Source organism: Emys orbicularis, chromosome 19 (genome assembly GCF_028017835.1).
Source record: "Emys orbicularis isolate rEmyOrb1 chromosome 19, rEmyOrb1.hap1, whole genome shotgun sequence".
Classification (NCBI taxonomy): Eukaryota; Metazoa; Chordata; order Testudines; family Emydidae; genus Emys; species Emys orbicularis.
This window is the reverse complement of record NC_088701.1, coordinates 13,385,220-13,402,938: the sequence shown is the minus strand read 5'-3', so window position 1 is coordinate 13,402,938 and position 17,719 is coordinate 13,385,220. Positions and strand designations below refer to the sequence as shown.

The window sequence follows — 17,719 nt, the reverse complement described above, 5'->3', positions numbered from 1 at the left end:
CCTGCCCCCGGCGCTCTGGCCGCCGGGGGGGAGAGCCGAGCCCCCGCCGGGGCTCGCCGCCCTCTCGCCGCCCTGCCCCCGGCGCTCTGGCTGCCGGGGGGGAGAGCTGAGCCCCCGCCGGGGCTCGCCGCCCTCCTCCCAGGGCTCCGGCCGCCCCCCCTGCCTTGCCCCCGGCCGCCGGGGGGAGAGCGGAGCCCCCGCCGGGGTTCGCCACCCTCGTCCCGGGGCTCCGGCCACCCTCCCCCCTGCCGGGGCTCGCCGCCCTGCGCTCTGGCCGCCGGGGGGAGAGCCGAGCCCCCGCCGGGGCTCGCCGGCCTCTCGCCGCCCTGCCCCCGGCGCTCTGGCCGCCGGGGGGGAGAGCCGAGCCCCCAACAGGGCTCGCCGCCCTCTCGCCGCCCTGCCCCCGGCGCTCTGACCGCCGGGGGGAGAGTCGAGCCCCCGCCGGGGCTCACCGCCCCCCCCCCCGGCTCCGCCCCCCGTCCGGAGGCTTTTTTGCCGCCCCCCCCAGGCTGCGCCCCCCCTCCCCCCGCGGGGGGGGTGGGGGGGGGCGCCGGAGGCTTTTTTGCCTGGGGCGGCAAAAAAGCCAGAGCCGGCCCTGGCAGGGGCAGGGGAATTCTCCATTGCTTTCAGTCAGAGCTTCTGGCTCATTTAGAGCCTAACGAGAACGCCACGCCTGTGACGTGTAATGGAATGTAAATAAGTATTCCGGTAATTATTGTGATTGCTATTGTAATAGGTGACATGGCAACAGCGAGGCTGGAGAAGCAGACTGACTTCTAGCTGCCCTCAACTAGCAAGAGACTGTTAGGGTGGCAGATATCCTGCTCCCTAAGAAACATCTGTCTCACCCATCACTGTGGTACCTGGCTGTTCAGACGTCTATACAGCCCTGTGCTCTGACCACTAGACAGCACTCTCCAAGCTCTGCTGTGGCTGTGCTATGAAGTCAGGCATTGCTGTTGGCTGTCATGGGAAGCCTGCAGGGCCATGGTGCTGCTAGGATTGGCTGGGGCTGGGTACAGACAATTCCCTGTATCATTTGCCGGGCGCGTGAATGCCCAGGTGCAGCGAAGGCTCCCAGTCTGTTCTGGAGAATCCATGTGGTCCATTCCCAGCCCGAAGCTCCCAGCCCCCATGCAGTTTCGGAGGAGAGGGGGCAGGTGCTGGCTGGGGCTCTGTAGACAGCAGGGCAGGGAGAGACCTGAGAAGCAGCAGAGGGCAGTGGATTAGACTCCTTATTGTCAGTCTGAAAGTGCCTCCCCCCACGTAGGGGCTTCCTGGGGGCACGCGGGATTCTAGCTCCGGTGTGTCATTCCTCACGGAGCAGTGATGGGTGCTGCAGGGTGTGGGACTCGCGTGGTGACCCTGCTGCTTTCAAGGCTCCTCCTTTGCCAGCAGAGCCTGCACTCCCTGCCCCAGAGGACAGTGCAGGCGGTGCTGCTGTCCTCCCCGTGCTTCATGTTCTTCTGCATGACCGCTTTCAAACTGATGCCACGTGACTGGAGAGCAAAATAATTGTGTGTGTGTGTGTGTGTGTGTGTGTGCGCGCGCGCGTGTGCATGCATGTGTGCCTCTTGTGTGCAGTGTGCGTGCACATGTGCGTGTGTGCTCCTTGTCAGGGCAGAGCGGATTTCTGATTGAATACGGAGGCGTTAATCCAATTGCCGGCAACTGAAAAGCCATCAGAGGCTGTTCATCATATAAATGGCATTAAGAGGGCTCCTCAATCAGATTCCAGCCTTGTATTCGAATAGGAGCCAGGTCTCATTTCCCTCTATCAGTATTGTTACGTTGCCTCGGCCAGCGTGCAGTGGGTGTGTGTGTCGGTTCACAGCTTGCTGCGGCACGGTGTCTGTGTGTGATTCGCCAGGTGCCTGGTCACAAAGGGGGCCAGTATTCTCAGGGGCAGCTCATGGGCCAGGCACGATTCACACCAAATCCAGCCCAGTTTGGGACTGACCAGTGAAATGAGCTGGTGAGTTTTTACCCCCATCATGAAGCCACACCTACTGCTGGCTGTCTCAACAAAGAAGCTAAGATTCAAATAGGGCCCCAGAGGCAGAGCTGCCCCCAACCCTGAGTCTGTGGGGATCAGGTTGGATCAGGGGTAGCCTGCAGCCACGCTGCCCATGTTCTGTGCCCATGCCCATCTTCAGTCCCTAGGGCTGGAAATCAGGCCACAGGGCAAACCCCAGCAGAGACCCTGGGACTAGGACTGCCACCTCCAAGACAAGAGGCAGAAAAAATGGCCACAGGCCACCCCCACACCAACAAAAAGGATCCTAGTGCCAACTGTAGCTAATTTTCCCCCAAAAGCCCCTGTGCCCACCAGCTCCTAGGAGCCCCCAACCATCCCCTCCCAGGAGCTCCGGCCTCCACAACCCCATTCCCTGCTCTTCACTCCTCTCTGCTGGTGAGCCTCGGTCCATCCTGTGTCCTGGACCCCAACTCCAAGAGGAGCTGCTGAGGTTTTGGCAGGTTGAGGGCCTGGCCCTTGGGGTAGGACTCAGCAGGTGCTAGCCCTGCTCCCAGCAGTAGCTGCACAGCACATTAAATCTTGTCACTGGTAGCCAGCATGGCAGTGTGAAAACCAGGCAGGTAGCAGCCCTACCTGAGATGCTGGGGGTCTTTGGGGAGCTGCAGGGGAGTGGGTTTGCTCTGGGGCCTCACTGAGCTCCGAGATAGACTGTGCTGCTGCCCGCTGAGCTGCGCTGACCTGCCAGCTGCAATCTGTTCTCATGGGGCCCTGGCTGTATGCGCCAGTCCCTCCAAGAGGCCACTTGTCCCCACGGCTCCAGGTGCTGTCGCTGCCTGAGTGTGAGGAAGAGGGTTGTGAGCAGCAGACATGGAACATGGCACCTCTAAAAGCACAGGCCACTAACTGCCCAGGCCCTGCTCCGTTATCCAAGGCTGCAGCCGACTCCCCAGCCTCTATGTGGCTTAGCCACACTGGGGGGAAAGGGCCATCCAGAGTGGTGGGTTAGATAAGCACAAATCCCGCCTGCAGGCAGGGCCGTCCAGAGGATTCAGGGGGCCTGGGGCAAAGCAATTTCGGGGGCCTCTTCCATAAAAAAAGTTGCAATACTATAGAATACTATATTCTCGTGGGGGCCCCTGTGGGGCCCGGGGCCTAGAGCAAATTGCCCCACTTCTCTTCCCCCCCCCCCCCCCCCCCGGCAGCCCTGCCTGCAGGAGCCTGATGCGTTGATGGCAGGAGCCAGGGCCGGCTCCAGGCACCAGCTTGCCAAGCAGGTGCTTGGGGCGGCCACTCCGGAGAGGGGCGGCACGTCCAGCTATTCGGCGGCAATTCGGCGGACGGTCGCTCACTCCCGCTTGGAGTGAAGGACCTCCCGCCAAATTGCCGCCGCAGATCGCGATCGCGGCTTTTTTTTTTTTTTTTTTTTTTGCTGCTTGGGGCGGCAAAAACCCTGGAGCCAGCCCTGGCAGGAGCAGAGTCATCCAGGCTCGCACTGTACTGAGGCTGTTGGCTGCAGACAGAACCTATGGTTCCCTCTAGCCCAGGGGTCGGCAACCTTTCAGAAGTGGTGTGCCGAGTCTTCATTTATTCACTCTGATTTAAGGTTTCGCGTGCCAGTCATACATGTTAACGTTTTTAGAAGGTCTCTTTCTATAAGTCTATAATATATAACTAAACTATTGTTGTATGTAAAGTAAATAAGGTTCTTAAAATGTTTAAGAAGCTTCATTTAAAATTAAATTAAAATGCAGAGCCCCCAGACCGGTGGCCAGGACCCGGGCAGTGTGAATGCCACTGAAAATCAGCTCGCGTGCCGCCTTCGGCACGCGTGCCATAGGTTGCCTACCCCTGCTCTAGCCCAATCCAAGATGCAAGTTCTCAGCAACTTGCTGGCTGGGCCTGCCTCGATGCCTCACTGCATCACTCTCGTAAATGTAACAGCAAAGGAGAAAACCCCAGCCCCATTGGGACAGATCCGCCCGCGGGCCTGCTGCAACGGGAGCCTTAGCCCTGCGGCTTCGGCTAGAACAGTGAACTGAACAGTCAACAGTTTCGAGAGCAGCTGGCAAGGAGCCTGCACCCCTCCCCCATCCAGTCCCAGCAGGGTAGATGCCTAGCTGGGAGCGCAGACCCACTGGCCTTTGAGCATACAGCTGGGAATTCTTTCAGTGTGTAATTCCAGCTCCCTTGGTAGTCAGGGCATGGATGGCTTCCTTAGATAAGCACACAAACCAGTCCCTTCCTGCCTGTGAAATACAAACCAGAGAGGCAGCCCCCTTCTTTGGGAAACTCAATTAGCACAAGAAAGAGGCTTTGATTTAAAGAAACTCCAAGTGAGTGACAACTCCTAATCTGAGGAGGAGTAATTTAGGGAGGTAGGGGAGTGTGTGCCTGTGTGAGAGAGACAGAGAGAGCTTCACTGCCATCCATCAAAGGAGGATCACGGTGGTTTAAAGAGCCACTGCAAAGATAAAGTTCTATTCCTATTTTTCCTAGCTCTTACCTCGATCGTGACTATTGGTTCAAGCTGTAGAGTAACACTATCACCAGAGAGAGCGAGTAGGAAATAAAAACTGCATAAAACCCAAGACCATATTGGGCCCAGAGTATAACCCTCTGCATGTCATTTGCACTGGCATATCCTGGGTGTGAAATGCACCATCTCAGAACGCCCTTCGCTCTGGTGTCAATCACTGCACGGGGTGTAGGCAGTAATCAACCCCATGAGGCATTTCACAGTGAATGCCAAACATTTAAAAAGGGGCTGCTGGTTTGGAAGGCCCCACCTCGGGGCCTGATTTGTAGGGATGCTCTGCTCAACCCCCAAATCTCCAGCTGAAGCCAAGGGGAACTGGGGGTTCCTAGCTTTGTGTGTAAATCAGGCCCCAGGTGTTTCAAGTCAGGCTCTGAAAAAGGGAATCACCCCAAATCCATGGCAATTTAAGCCTGATGTTATAACCCAGGCGGCCTCGAAGTCTGAATCTGATGTTTGTTACTGTAATTAGCTGGATGGGAATCCTATTTAAAACAATTTCAACCTGAGATAATTAAACAGGATGAATTTGACGAGCCTAATTTACTTTGCTGCTGATTAACTTTGCTTCATTTTGTACTTCACTCAGCTGGGAAAGTGAAACAAAATTGGTGCTGCCAATGCAAGTGATTTTATCTTGAGTCTCATGGTATTCCATGTTCTTCTTAAAGCTCCAGCTGCCGGAGTCAAGTGATCATGTGAGAATATCAGCTTTTATTTTAAAAAAATATTTCTCTCCCTCATGATTGAGAAAATCTTGAAATTGTGACCCGAGGGTGATCTAAATGTCCTCAACCAGCAGACAAAAAAAGTCCCAACATTTCATTTTTTAAAAATCTCAGACTTGTAAATCTTGTGATTTTTGAGAGCTGATTTATGAATGCTGGAGGTTTGGCCATTCTGCAACATTGCTCTGATTCACTTTGGCCCAGATTTTTAAAGGTGTTTAGGCAGCCAACTCCCATTCTAAGTTTCACTTCCATTATTCCCATGCACTAGCCCAGCGGTTCTCAGACTTCACTGCACTGCGACCCCCTTCTGACAACAAAAATGACTATACGCCCTCACACCACAAGGGGTTCCACCAAACTAAATTGCTCGGGCTTGGGCTGCAGGGCTCAGGCTTTGGTTTTCTGCCCTGGGCCCCAGCGAGTCTAACGCCAGCCCTGGCGACCCCATTAAAATGAACTCGCGACCCACTTTAGGGTCTTGACCCACAGTTTGAGAACCGCTGCACTAGCCCAAATGACAAGGGATTTCTAGGTTCTTGACTCTGCCGGAGCAAAGCTCTCACTTTGCCAAAACAAAGATCCCGACTGCTCCCACTGCAAACAAAATCCATTGCATGTGAATTTTCCAATCTGTTAACTTTGTTTCCCCTTCAAACCATCCCTAAAGTTTGGGCGGAAGCTATTTGTATTTACAATTGGAATCACCTTCATTTTAGATCAAAGGAAAGAAACAAAATAAGAGAACAAAACACAAAAGTAAAGTCCTCTGACGCTTGCTCTCTCTCTCTCTCTCTCTCTCTCTCTCTCTCTCTCAGAACACTTGTGCACGTGTGCGTGCAATTTCTGTCACAGTCTGCACTGATCAGAGCACAGAATGGCAGCTGACTCTCTAGCAGATGGCAACAAATGCCAGAAAATTTTAAAGCGGCGGGCGCACAGAAAGACAGAATCCCATTGAGCGCGTGGTTCCCAAACTGCCAGGCTTTGTGCTGATGCAAACAGTGTTTGAAGGGAGATAAACCTCCCGTTTCAGGGCATTAGCTGACCTGTAACTGGTCAGAATCGGGATGAGCCCTCCATTGGGGCAGATTACCCCACATCTGCCTGCTTCGGGATTCTTGCACCTTCCTCTGCAGCACATGTGGGTGAGGGGTTGTTGCCGGCCCAGAGGGCCCCGAGGGGGCAACAGGGTTCGTTGCCCGGTGTGCGCTGCACCAATAGACACACCAGGGTGGAGAAGCAAACCAAATTTATTCAAGAGCTCTGAATAGGCACTAGGAGACCAGCATGTCTCAAATCAAGTGCAGCAAATACAAGCAAGTTTCCCATTTTATATTCCAAACTGTTTGTGTGTAAGCCTTTGTTCTGTTTTCCCCTTCACTCCTCCCTGCCCGACAGTGGTTACAGCAGGCATTACATTGTGGCATGTTAAAAAAGTTCTCGTCCGCATGTTTATCTTTGGCCTTCGCAGGCCCGTGCGCACGCAGTCTTCCCCCCTTCTTTCTCCCATTCTTATCACTACTGCATTTGCTAGTGTGAGCGAAACTGCAGCTGTCTGCTAGAAAAGCTGACCGTTACATATTCTGCTTCAGCATTTAGGCTGTTAGCATGGAGCCTGGTTAAAGTTCACAAGATGGAGTTACTGTGGCTCACTTAGACCCAGAGCAGGGGGGTTTCATCGGCACGTATGGTCTTCCACCCCCCCGAGTTACCTGGTAGCTATGCCTAGTGACGCCAACAATTCCCTCCTTTGAGAACACTCAACAAACCTTTGGCAGAGTTTTCTCATACTCTAAAGACAAAATGCGATTAAGCTCCATGCAATTGGGATCATCAATGAGAGGGTATAAAGGAACTTCTGGGAAATGGGAGGTACAAATCTTATGTATGAGCACTTTACAGCAAGCGAGCAAAAGAAAAAGAACAAAACATATCACAACACCTGTGAGCAGGAGGTGAACAATGCCTCCCTCTAGTCCCCCTAGACCAGGTAACCAACCCCAGAGGGAATCAGAAACAGTGGGTTCTCCTTCCTGGGCCTTCCACTGGTTCAAGGCCTGTTCGGCTGACAAGATGTGCTTGTTAATATCCTATGAAAACTCTGGGACGTAGGTACAACATTCTTCTCCAATAAGGGCACAGACCCCGCCCCGTGAGGTTAACACATAATCTAGGGCCTGGCGGTTTTGCAGAGCCAGCAATCGAAGCTGGTACAGCTTGGAGCTTATGCCTTTTTCTATGGCCAGGGTATCATTGGCAAACTGGGTGAGAAATTTAGACAGTCTTCTGTAGAGTTGGGTTAGCCGTCCCACCCCATAAGTAGGGAGGAATATCATCCCAAACCTGTCTCCCTCCCCGATGGGTTCAATGGTAGCTCTCAAGGACCGATAGTACCTGGGGCGACCTGAGGGAGCCTGGGTTAGAACACGGAGGGGAGGAGCGAGATAGCCTTTATAACAGCTACCATGCCAACCATGAGGAAGCCATTTGTAGGCACTATTACCACAGACCCAGAATGCTTCACCATAACTAGCCTTTCCATTGTTACCTTGTAGGTCCCGTAGGGTGGCTTGTGGGGAAAGGGCAAAAAATGCAGCGCCGGTTTGCCAACCGGTGGCATTTAGTACAGGAGTAGTGAGACTTATACCAGGACCAATATAAAATTTACATGTACTAATGCTGGCAAACCAGGTATGATTACTTGTACTGGCTTGCTGAAAACATATGAGACCAGTGGGTGGAGAGCGTAAACGAATGGGCTGGGGCTTAAGAGTGCTACTATAGTGGGAATTCCAAAAGCCATTGTGTAAGCCATAAGGAGCTTCCGCAGTACAGTTAGATCGCAAACTTAGATTGTCAGAGGTGCTGCTGCTGGTAACCATCCACCTTTGACAAAAGTCTGACCAATTTTGGGGAACTACTCTCCAGGGCAATCCAGCCGAATGGTGGGGAGTCTGGGCACATATCCAACAGTGAGAGAGATTGAACTCATGGGCAAAGGCAATTTTCAGGGCCTCATAGGTATTGGTAGCCATATCTGCAGGGATGGCTCCCCATTCTGCATGCGATGTGGGTGAAACAGTAGGTAACAGAAGGATTGCTTCTGTGACAAAAAGGAACGTTGTGAGAGACCCTAAACCTGAACCCATATTGTGATTACAACAACCCAAATGCCCAGAAGATAAGAATTATTGACACCAAACAAATCAAAAAATAAAAGGACCAGGACCATAGGCTAGGTCGGCCTTCTGTGAATAGATAGAACCAATGCTCAGGGTTTTCGCGGGGAGTGCGCTGTAGCTGTTCAGAGAGATCACCAGGCATTCCCAGCTACCCTTACTGTCTTTTGAAAAGACTGCCAGCTTAAGTCCCAAATCATCGCTGGCAGTCTTTTCTGCAGGCTGGACAGTCCACTGTTCAGGAGTGGGTACTGCTTTCAGTCGAGAGTGATGAATCCAGTTCTTGTGCCCTTCGACCTTTGCTGCCGTGTGGGAGACAAGCAGGACGGTGTGGGGTCCCTTCCACTTCTCTTGGAGAGGCTCGTCCTTCCAGGTCCGAACGAGAATGGAGTCACCTGGCTGCAAGGAGTGGACCGGGGCATCCAGCAGAAAAGGCTGTGAATCTTTGGTGTATCTGTGAAGAGAAGAAAGAACAGCAGACAGAGAGCACATGTACTGAGACAAGAAACCACACCCCATTTCCCACTCTCCTGCCAGAACCGGTGTACCGTTCAGAGGCCATTCCCTTCCAAACATAATCTCAAAGGGACTAAGCCCTAACCTGCCCTTGGGGAGAGCACGAATGCGGAGTAACACAAGGGGCAAAGCATCAGGCCACCTAAGAAAGGCCTCCTGACAGACCTTTGAGAGGTGTCACTTGAGTGCCTGATTTGTGCGTTCCACTACTCCACTGGCTTGTGGTCGCCATGGTGTGTGGAGCTTCCAGGGGATTTGCAAGGCACTTGATATTCTTTGAACAACTTGAGATGTGAAGTGTGTTCCGTTATCAGATTCATCCACTGGGGAAGTCCGAAGTGAGGAATGATCTCCTTGACAAACTTAAGAGCCACCGTTTTGGCAGTGTTGTTACGACATGGGAAGGCTTCAGGCTATCCGCTGAATCGATCCACCAAGACAAGGAGGTACCTGTACCCTTGGGTCCTGGGAAACTCAGCAAAGTCTATTTGCCACACCAATCCTGGGCCTGGGGTAGGTTCCAGAGTGGCTGGCAACACTGCTACTCCTGGTCGAGGGTTATTCTTTTGGCAGATTAAACATTCAGCCTGTACCTGTGATGCTAGGGGTTTAAGTCCAGAGGTTAGAAAATATTTATTCATAAGCTGGGTAAGAGCCTCTCTGCCTGCGTGTGTGGTTTGATGCAGTTTCTGCAACACTGGTCGAATCAGGCCCTTGGGCAGGAGGATTTTTCCCTCTGTGGAATAAAACCATCCCTCCTTTTCCTGGAGACCGAGCCTGTCAGCCAGGTTTCTGTCATCATGGGAGTACTGAGGGGCTGCAAGCTCACCTACTGATGGGATGAGGGCATGCATTTGGGCATTTTCCTCTGTTGGTGATTTCAGGGTAGCAGCGCGCTTGGCTTCCCTGTCTGCTCTGGCATTGCCCTTGGTTACATCTTGATCTTCCTTTTGATGGGCTTTGCAATGCACCACTGCTACTGCTGAGGGGAGTTGTACTGCTTCTAACAGCCGGAGAATTTGAGACCCATGCTTAACTGGGGAGCCATGGGCTGTCAGCATTCCCCTTTGCTTCCACAGACCAGCGTGAGCATGCAATACCCCAAAAGCATACTTTGAATCAGGAAAGATATTAACCCGTTTGTCTTTTGCCAGCTCGAGTGCACGAGTCAGGGCCACTAGTGCAGCAAGCTGGGCAGATGTCCCAGCAGGTAAACTTTCAGCTTCCACGGTATCATGAAGGGTCACAATAGCATAACCCGCCCTCCTTTGCCCATTCACAACGGCACTACTGCCATCGGTATACCATTCCAAGTCAGCATTTGGGAGTGGTTGATCTTTTAAATCTGGGCGGCTGGAGTATTGGGCATCTATGATTTCCAGACAGTCATGTTCCTGCTTTTCTGTTTCTGGTAGCAGGGTAGCTGGATTAAGGGAGGGACAGGTTTGCAGGGTAACTTCAGGATTCTCTAACAGTTTCGCCTGGTACCGAGCAACCCGAGCCTGGGTGAGCCAGAGACCACCCTTAGTGTCCAGCAGGTCTTGGACCATATGGGGAATATACACTTGCACAGTTCCTCCCAGTGTCAGTTTTTCAGCTTCCCCAAGCACTAGGGCAGTGGCTGCGACCGCCCTCAAGCATGCTGGGCACCCCTTTGCAACTTGATCCAGTTGTTTAGAGAAATATGCCACAGGACGTTTCCAGGTGCCTAATAACTGAGTAAGCACTCCCAGGGCTACCCCTTTTCTTTCATGCACATACAGTTGGAACGGCTTAGAGAGATCCGGCAGACCAAGGGCTGGGGCTTCCATCAGCTTCCTTTTCAAGATTTTAAATGCCCTGTCCGCTTCTGGGGACCAGTAAAAGGGGTCATGATCCGCTCCCTTAACACATTCATACAAAGGTTTAGCCCACAGTCCATACTCTGGGATCCATATTCTGCAAAAGCCTGCCATGCCCAGAAATGCCCTGAGCCGTTTACGGTTGCTTGGGATAGGAACTTGGCAGATAGCCTCCTTCCTTTCGTTTGAGAGCTGCCTCTCCCCCTGCCTTATGTGAAATCCCAGATACTGTACTTCTGAGAGAGCAATTTGAGCCTTGCTCCGAGCTACCCGGTATCCTCGGAGTCCAACAAAGTTCAGGAGGCTCACAGTGGCTTTGAGACAAGGGATCAGACCCACAGCGGCAATTAGCAAGTCATTTACATATTGCAGAAGGAGGACTCTGTCCGAATTATTACACTCCTCCAAGTCTCTGGAAATCTAGGACCGAGAAATGGGTATACTGCCCCCCCTTTTCTTGGTTGTCAGCCAAGTCTTAGCTGTGAACAATGTCCTTGGATGGGGCCAGCATGACTGAGCTTGCTAGCTATATTTTCCAGTTAACTCGTTCTGTGCTTTTTCCTTCTCCCTTTCTTGGCTTCTTTTAGCCTCCAAAGGAAACTTCCACTCTTCACTCATACACCTTTTCCCAACAATGAACACATACACATTGCCATTATACACCCTTCCAGTAAAATAACTTCTATACAGAGCTTTGAAGCAACAAACCAGGACGAGCACACCCACTTTTGAGGATTCCACTCGGTACAACCTCTGGTGTCCAATAGCTTTCCTTTTTAAACCTCAAATGCCTTCTCTGTGCCTCCTTCTTAGCCTTAGCTATAACCTGATTCCGCTCCACTTCAGACAACAAGGTTCTCATAAGTATATTGCAATCATCCCAGTCAGGCTTATGGCTTGCTAGACACCCTTCAAAGATTGAAATAAACTTGCTTGGATTCGTGGAGAATTCCCCTGCTTCTGCCTTAAAGGCAGCTAGGTGCACTGGGTTAAAAGGAACATGAGAATACACTGGCACAATCTGGGCTGCATGATCCTGTGTTCCTGGACGGGCTACCACATTCTCAGTACTCAACGGATACAATCCCACCGAGGGGGTACTCTCTGGAGCCTGTGGGGGTGTTGGAGCCGAAGGGGATACCGATTCTGCCATTACAACTGTGGGAGGGTTCTGGGGATTAGCAGCAGGTACTACCGAGTTTGTCGGAGTCAAATGGCACTTGTGCCAAATACCAGGCCTATTTCTTAACATCATAAACGTATACGCAGAGAGATGTTTATTCCATTTACCAGTTCGCTGACAAAACAAAAGTAACTGAAGGATTGTGTTGTAATTAAGTGAACCTTCTGGTGGCCTTTCCTGGCACTCTAGCTGGTATGGAGGCCAGTCAACTGTACAGAACCTTTTTAATTTACTTCTAAGCATCGAATCTGACCCAAACACATCCCAATTTGCTAGAATGCATTCTAAGGGCATACACTGTGCCCCGCCGGCTGTACTCTGTCCCTGCCCCATACTCTAGGGAGACACTGGGCGTCCCCAGGTCAAAACAGGTAAAAGTCCCCACTGGACTGTTCCTACCTTATCCTCACCGTCGCCCACAACTGCTTCTCCACTGTCCGTGTGCGTTGCACCATTGTGCCCTCCGGGGTCGATCACACCACGTCTCCGCCGAGGCCCCCGATGAAGTCACCGGTGCGCGCTGGGCGTCAGTCGTCGCCGTAATCCGTCGGCCGCCAGGAGGGATCCGGGCAAGGCTAAATTTTAGCCTCGTGCCCCACGTTGGGCGCCAAAACTGTTGCCGGCCCAGAGGGCCCCGAGGGGGCAACAGGGTTCGTTGCCCGGTGTGCGCCGCACCAATAGACACACCAGGGTGGAGAAGCAAACCAAATTTATTCAAGAGCTCTGAATAGGCACTAGGAGACCAACATGTCTCAAATCAAGCGCAGCAAATACAAGCAAGTTTCCCATTTTATATTCCAAGCTGTTTGTGTGTAAGCCTTTGTTCTGTTTTCCCCTTCACCCCTCCCTGCCCGACTGTGGTTACAGCAGGCATTACATTGTGGCATGTTAAAAAAGTTCTCGTCCGCATGTTTATCTTTGGCCTTCGCAGGCCCATGCGCACGCAGTCTTCCCCCCCTTCTTTCTCCCGTTCTTATCACTACTGCGTTTGCTAGTGTGAGCGAAACTGCAGCTGTCTGCTAGAAAAGCTGACCGTTACATATTCTGCTTCAGCATTTAGGCTGTTAGCATGGAGCCTGGTTAAAGTTCACAAGATGGAGTTACTGTGGCTCACTTAGACCCAGAGCAGGGGGGTTTCATCGGCACTTATGGTCTTCCAGCCCCCCCGAGTTACCTGGTAGCTATGCCTAGTGACGCCAACAGGGTCACTGCATTCGATAAGCAAGCTCCCCTGAGGTTTATATGGCCATACATAGGGAGAGCAGTGTGCTAGTAGCTGATAGTGCTGCTCCGTTGGAGAGCTGGGTGAGACAAGCTGGTGGGTTCTCAGCCCAGCACCGACGCTTAGCCCTAGGGCAAAACCCAGGCATCTATGTCTTGGAATGAACGTCTGTGCAGCATCTAGACACGTATCTATGCTGGCAGCAGAAGCAGGACAACAGGCCTCCAGGGTGGGAGCTGGCTGCTAACTGCCCTCCCTGGCAGAGCGACTCCCCAGCTCGCTGGGCCCTGGAGTTGAAGCTCCAGGGTCTAGCTCCACTGCTGATTCTGGTGTGTGTGCAGCAATGGGAGTCTGTTGCTCCTGTTGTAGCCAATGTGGCTCGGATACCAGCTCCAAGGGCCTCCCCTTCGGCAGGTGAGCAGGGCTCTTGCTGTCCCTGTGTGGGCTGGCAGGAGTCAGTGAGTGCCAGGGCCGTGACAGGGTGTGTGTGTGCTGGGGGAAGGGCAGTGCACCAGCCCTGACGGATCCAGGCAGCAGTTCCCCCCGTGGCAGGCAGGGGATGCTGGCACAGGCACGGGGTGACCCAGGTCTGTCCTGTTTTGCAGGCTGAGGTACATGGTGAAGCAGCTGGAGAATGGCGAGGTGAACATCGTGGAACTGAAGAAGAACCTGGAGTACACAGCTTCACTGCTAGAGGCTGTCTACATTGATGAGACCAGGTAGGTTGGGGTGTGCCTGCTCCATAGTGCCCCGTGGGGACACTAGGGGGTGCATGGGGGACACTCCCTCCTGGGGAGGATGTATAGGGGATGGGGTGCCATGCTGACAGGGGTGGGTGGGATGCATAGGGGATGAGATGCTGTGCTGATGGGGCATATGGAGGGAGAGTATATAGGGGATGGGGTGCTGTGCTGACAGGGGTGTGTGTGGGGGGTGCATAGGGGACAGGGTGCTGTGCTGATAGGGCTGTGTATAGGAACAGGGTGCTGTGCTGCCTGGGAGATGGAGGGGAAGTGTATAGGGTGTCAAGCTGTCCTGCAGCGGCTCAAGAGCATGAGTACCAGCCTGTGGGCAGACTGTTAAGAACAAGGACATAACCCCCAAATTATTTGAGAGTTCTGTGCTTAGATTTCACCAATCAGTTATCAAGTATAAACTCCTCAGGCAATGTAACAGCCTAACCATGGAGTCACAGACAGTCCCCCTGAGTACTCTGATCTGTCTTGCCACCCAGGTGAGCCTGTCTTTGTGACAGATGGTCTCTTACACCAAGGATCACAGCAATAGTCAGGTTACTCCCAGTCCCAAAGAACCAGCCACTTACCCCAGGTCAGTAGCACCTTAGATCTCACACCAAAGACAAGACTTGTAGCCAATCCTATAATAAACTATATACAGATTCATAAACTAGGGAAAGGAAATAAGAGTTATTTACAAGGTTAAAGCAGGTAAACATACACAAATGAGTTCCGATCTTAAATTTCAAAAGGTAATGGACACTTCTATAATATGCAAGCTCATATGTCCTTTTGGGCTAACCCAGGCTAAGAAGCTGGGGATCTTTTGCCTAACAATCCTTGCCTCTCAGAGTCCAAGCAGTATAAAAGTTACAGTTCCTCCTTGTTAGCACTTTTTATTTCTTTCCCCCTTCTGCATCGAGTTGTACATTCAGCTGTTGGGAGGAATTCACTTGCATGGCTCCTCTTCATGGTGGGGGAGAGCGATCAGCAAAGCCTTTTGTCCTCTGATGTTCGGTGTTGACGGGCCTCTGTCAAGGCTGATCCCCCACTCTGGCATTTCGAGCGCAGAAGGTGGGGGCCCGCAAGGATTCTAAAAATTAATACTGGCCACTCCAGTCTTGTATTAAACTCCCAAGGTTACAGCTTCTCTCTGATCTTGGATGGGTAGATGCTGCCACAACCCAAGTGCAAAAAAACCCCTTGGGACCCAGAAAGGTGCACTTGGGAAGTCCTCCCTGTGGGGTACCCCCAAGCCCTTTCACCCCCCTCCAGGGAAGAGCTGAGAAAGAAAACAAAGGAAATCAGCTGTTGCCACCAGCTAATCAAACAACATATGCACAAACCTCTTAGGGACACAAAAATCCAATCCTGTTCTTAAAAAAGGTAAATTTTATTAAAAACAAAAAGAAAGAAAAACATCTCGAACTTAGGCTAAGCACCCAAAATAGCTTTCTTGAGGTTCAGCTTAAAGGTTACGAGCAAACAAAAGCATCTGGGGTTAGCACAGAGGAGTCCACTAGCCATAAGAAATAAACAGAACTAAACCTAATTGCGTCTTTCTAAACATTCCTGATCTACTTACACATTTGGGGGTTCCAAATAAATAGTTCTAGGTATGATCTGATGATCTACGATCATACCTGGCTTAAAGCTTCTCATAGCATAACTGCTCCCTGTTCCCCTCTTTCCCGGAGAACAATAACAGAGACAAAGGGGAAGTTTTCCCCCATTTTAAAAAGTTATGGCCTTCCCACTGGCTCTTTTGGTCAGGTGCCCACTCCCTTTCCTTTACTTGGGGGACTTTGTTAACCCTTTACAGGTAAAGCAAGCAGAGAACAGCCACCAAGAGGGACTTTATAGCTAACTGGCTGGCTGGGTGTCCATAAAAGGGAGCAGCCCCCCCTCGCTTCATTTATCACAGCCTCCTTAGTTGGGCAGGAGCTAACACCTCCTGTTAGAGACTTGTATTTACACACTTCTTAATGCTTCTCTCCAGTCTGATGATTTACAGTTACAGACCAAATGGGATACAGATGCTGTAAGTGAGATTAATGCTGCAGCAACTCACAAGCATTTCATAAAGTCTAAACATTCATACAATTCTAATACCTATTTTAATAATACAACACACAAGTGAGCCAGACTGGTTCCAGCTACGTAGTTGTCAGTGTTCAGTTGAGTCATGGGGGCCTTGACATGTGCTGGCACGAGATATGCCAGCATCACATAGGGGATGGGATGCCATGCTGACAGGGGTATATGGGAGAAGGACCTATAGGGGATGGGATGCCATGCTGACAGGGGTATATGGGGGGAGGACATACAGGGGATGGGATGCCATGCTGACAGGGGTATATAGGAGGAGGACATATAGGGGATGGGATGCCATGCTGACAGGGGCATATGGGAGGAGGACATACAGGGGATGGGATGCCATGCTGACTGGGATATATGGGGGGAGGACGTACGTGGAATGGGATGCCATGCTGACAGGGATATATGGGGGGGAGGACATACAGGGGATAGGATGCCATGCTGACAGGGATATATGAGGGGAGGACATACAGGGGCTGGGATGCCATGCTGACAGGGATATATGGGAGGAGGACATAAAGGCGATGGGATGCCATGCTGACAGGGATGTATTGTAGATGGCACATGGCATGTATAGGGCACAGGGCTGTGCTGATAGGGGCATATGAGGGGTGAGTGTACAGAGATGGAGTGTGGGGGGTGGTGTGTGTCCATTCCTGGTTCACTGGCAGATTCTGTTTCAGGCAAATCCTGGACACAGAGGATGAGCTGCAGGAGATCAAGTCGGATGCAGTGCCGTCGGAGGTGCGGGACTGGCTGGCCTCCACCTTCACCCAACAGACCCGCGCTAAGGGCCGGCGCTCCGAGGAGAAACCCAAGTTCCGCAGCATCGTCCACGCCGTTCAGGCCGGCATCTTCGTCGAGAGGTTCGGAGCTGGGGGCAGAGGGGGCATGGCGGGGGTTGTCTATGGGGAGTTTGCAGGGTGCTGTATTGGCATGTAGGGAGAAAGCTCCCTGCCTGGTAGATGGGGCTGGGAGCCTGGACTCCTAGGTTCTATTCCTGGATCTGGGAGGCGACTGGGATCTGGTGGTTTCAGCATGGGGACTGGGAGCCAGGACTCTCTGGGAGGGGAGTGGTATCTAGTGGTTAGAGTCGGGGAGCAAGAAGACGGACTCCTGGGTTCTATTCCTGGCTCTGGGAAGGGAGATAGTCCAGTCACCACCCCTCTCTGTGCCTCAGTTTCCCATATTATGCCCAGGGATGCTCCCCATACTGGGTGTGGGAGTGGAGAATGAGGCTGAACATCTGCTGAGTGCTCTGAGACTCTGGGGAAGGGTCGAGCAGGATCACACACACCCCTCCCCACACATGGCAGGGGATCTGCCTCACTGGGCTGGCTACCTGCCTTAACGGCCTCTTCTGGCAAATGGGGAGCAGGGCCCAGTCTCACCTGCTGCTCCCTTTCCTTGCAGGATGTTCCGCCGGACGTACACAGCTGTGGGGCCTAACTACTCCACCTCTGTCATCAACTGCCTGAAGGTAATGGCGGGGAGGGGAGGTGCCTGCTGCTCCCCATGCCCCTGACCCCGCGAGGGGCGATGGCTCCCATGGGGGCAGAGGCTGCAGCCAGCGGCACCTGGCATCCTCTGTGCTGCTCGCCCATTTCCCTGCGGCCATCAGAGCCAAGCATGACTCTGCCCCATGCTGGCAGAGCCAAAGCTGGCCTTGCGAAGGCTGCATCACTATGCCCTTCATTTGGGA

The 17,719-nt window shown here is 52.5% G+C and overlaps 1 protein-coding gene across 1 annotated transcript in view; it reads left to right on the top strand.

Moving 5' to 3' along the window:
* Positions 1 to 17,719, top strand: part of PDE1B (phosphodiesterase 1B) — a 141,560-nt gene that overhangs the window by 103,960 nt on the left and 19,881 nt on the right. The window contains exons 2-4 of the mRNA XM_065419298.1: positions 13,789 to 13,902; positions 16,701 to 16,883; positions 17,431 to 17,497. Coding sequence (XP_065275370.1) covers positions 13,789 to 13,902; positions 16,701 to 16,883; positions 17,431 to 17,497 — 364 coding nt within the window. The remainder of the gene's footprint in view (positions 1 to 13,788; positions 13,903 to 16,700; positions 16,884 to 17,430; positions 17,498 to 17,719) is intronic.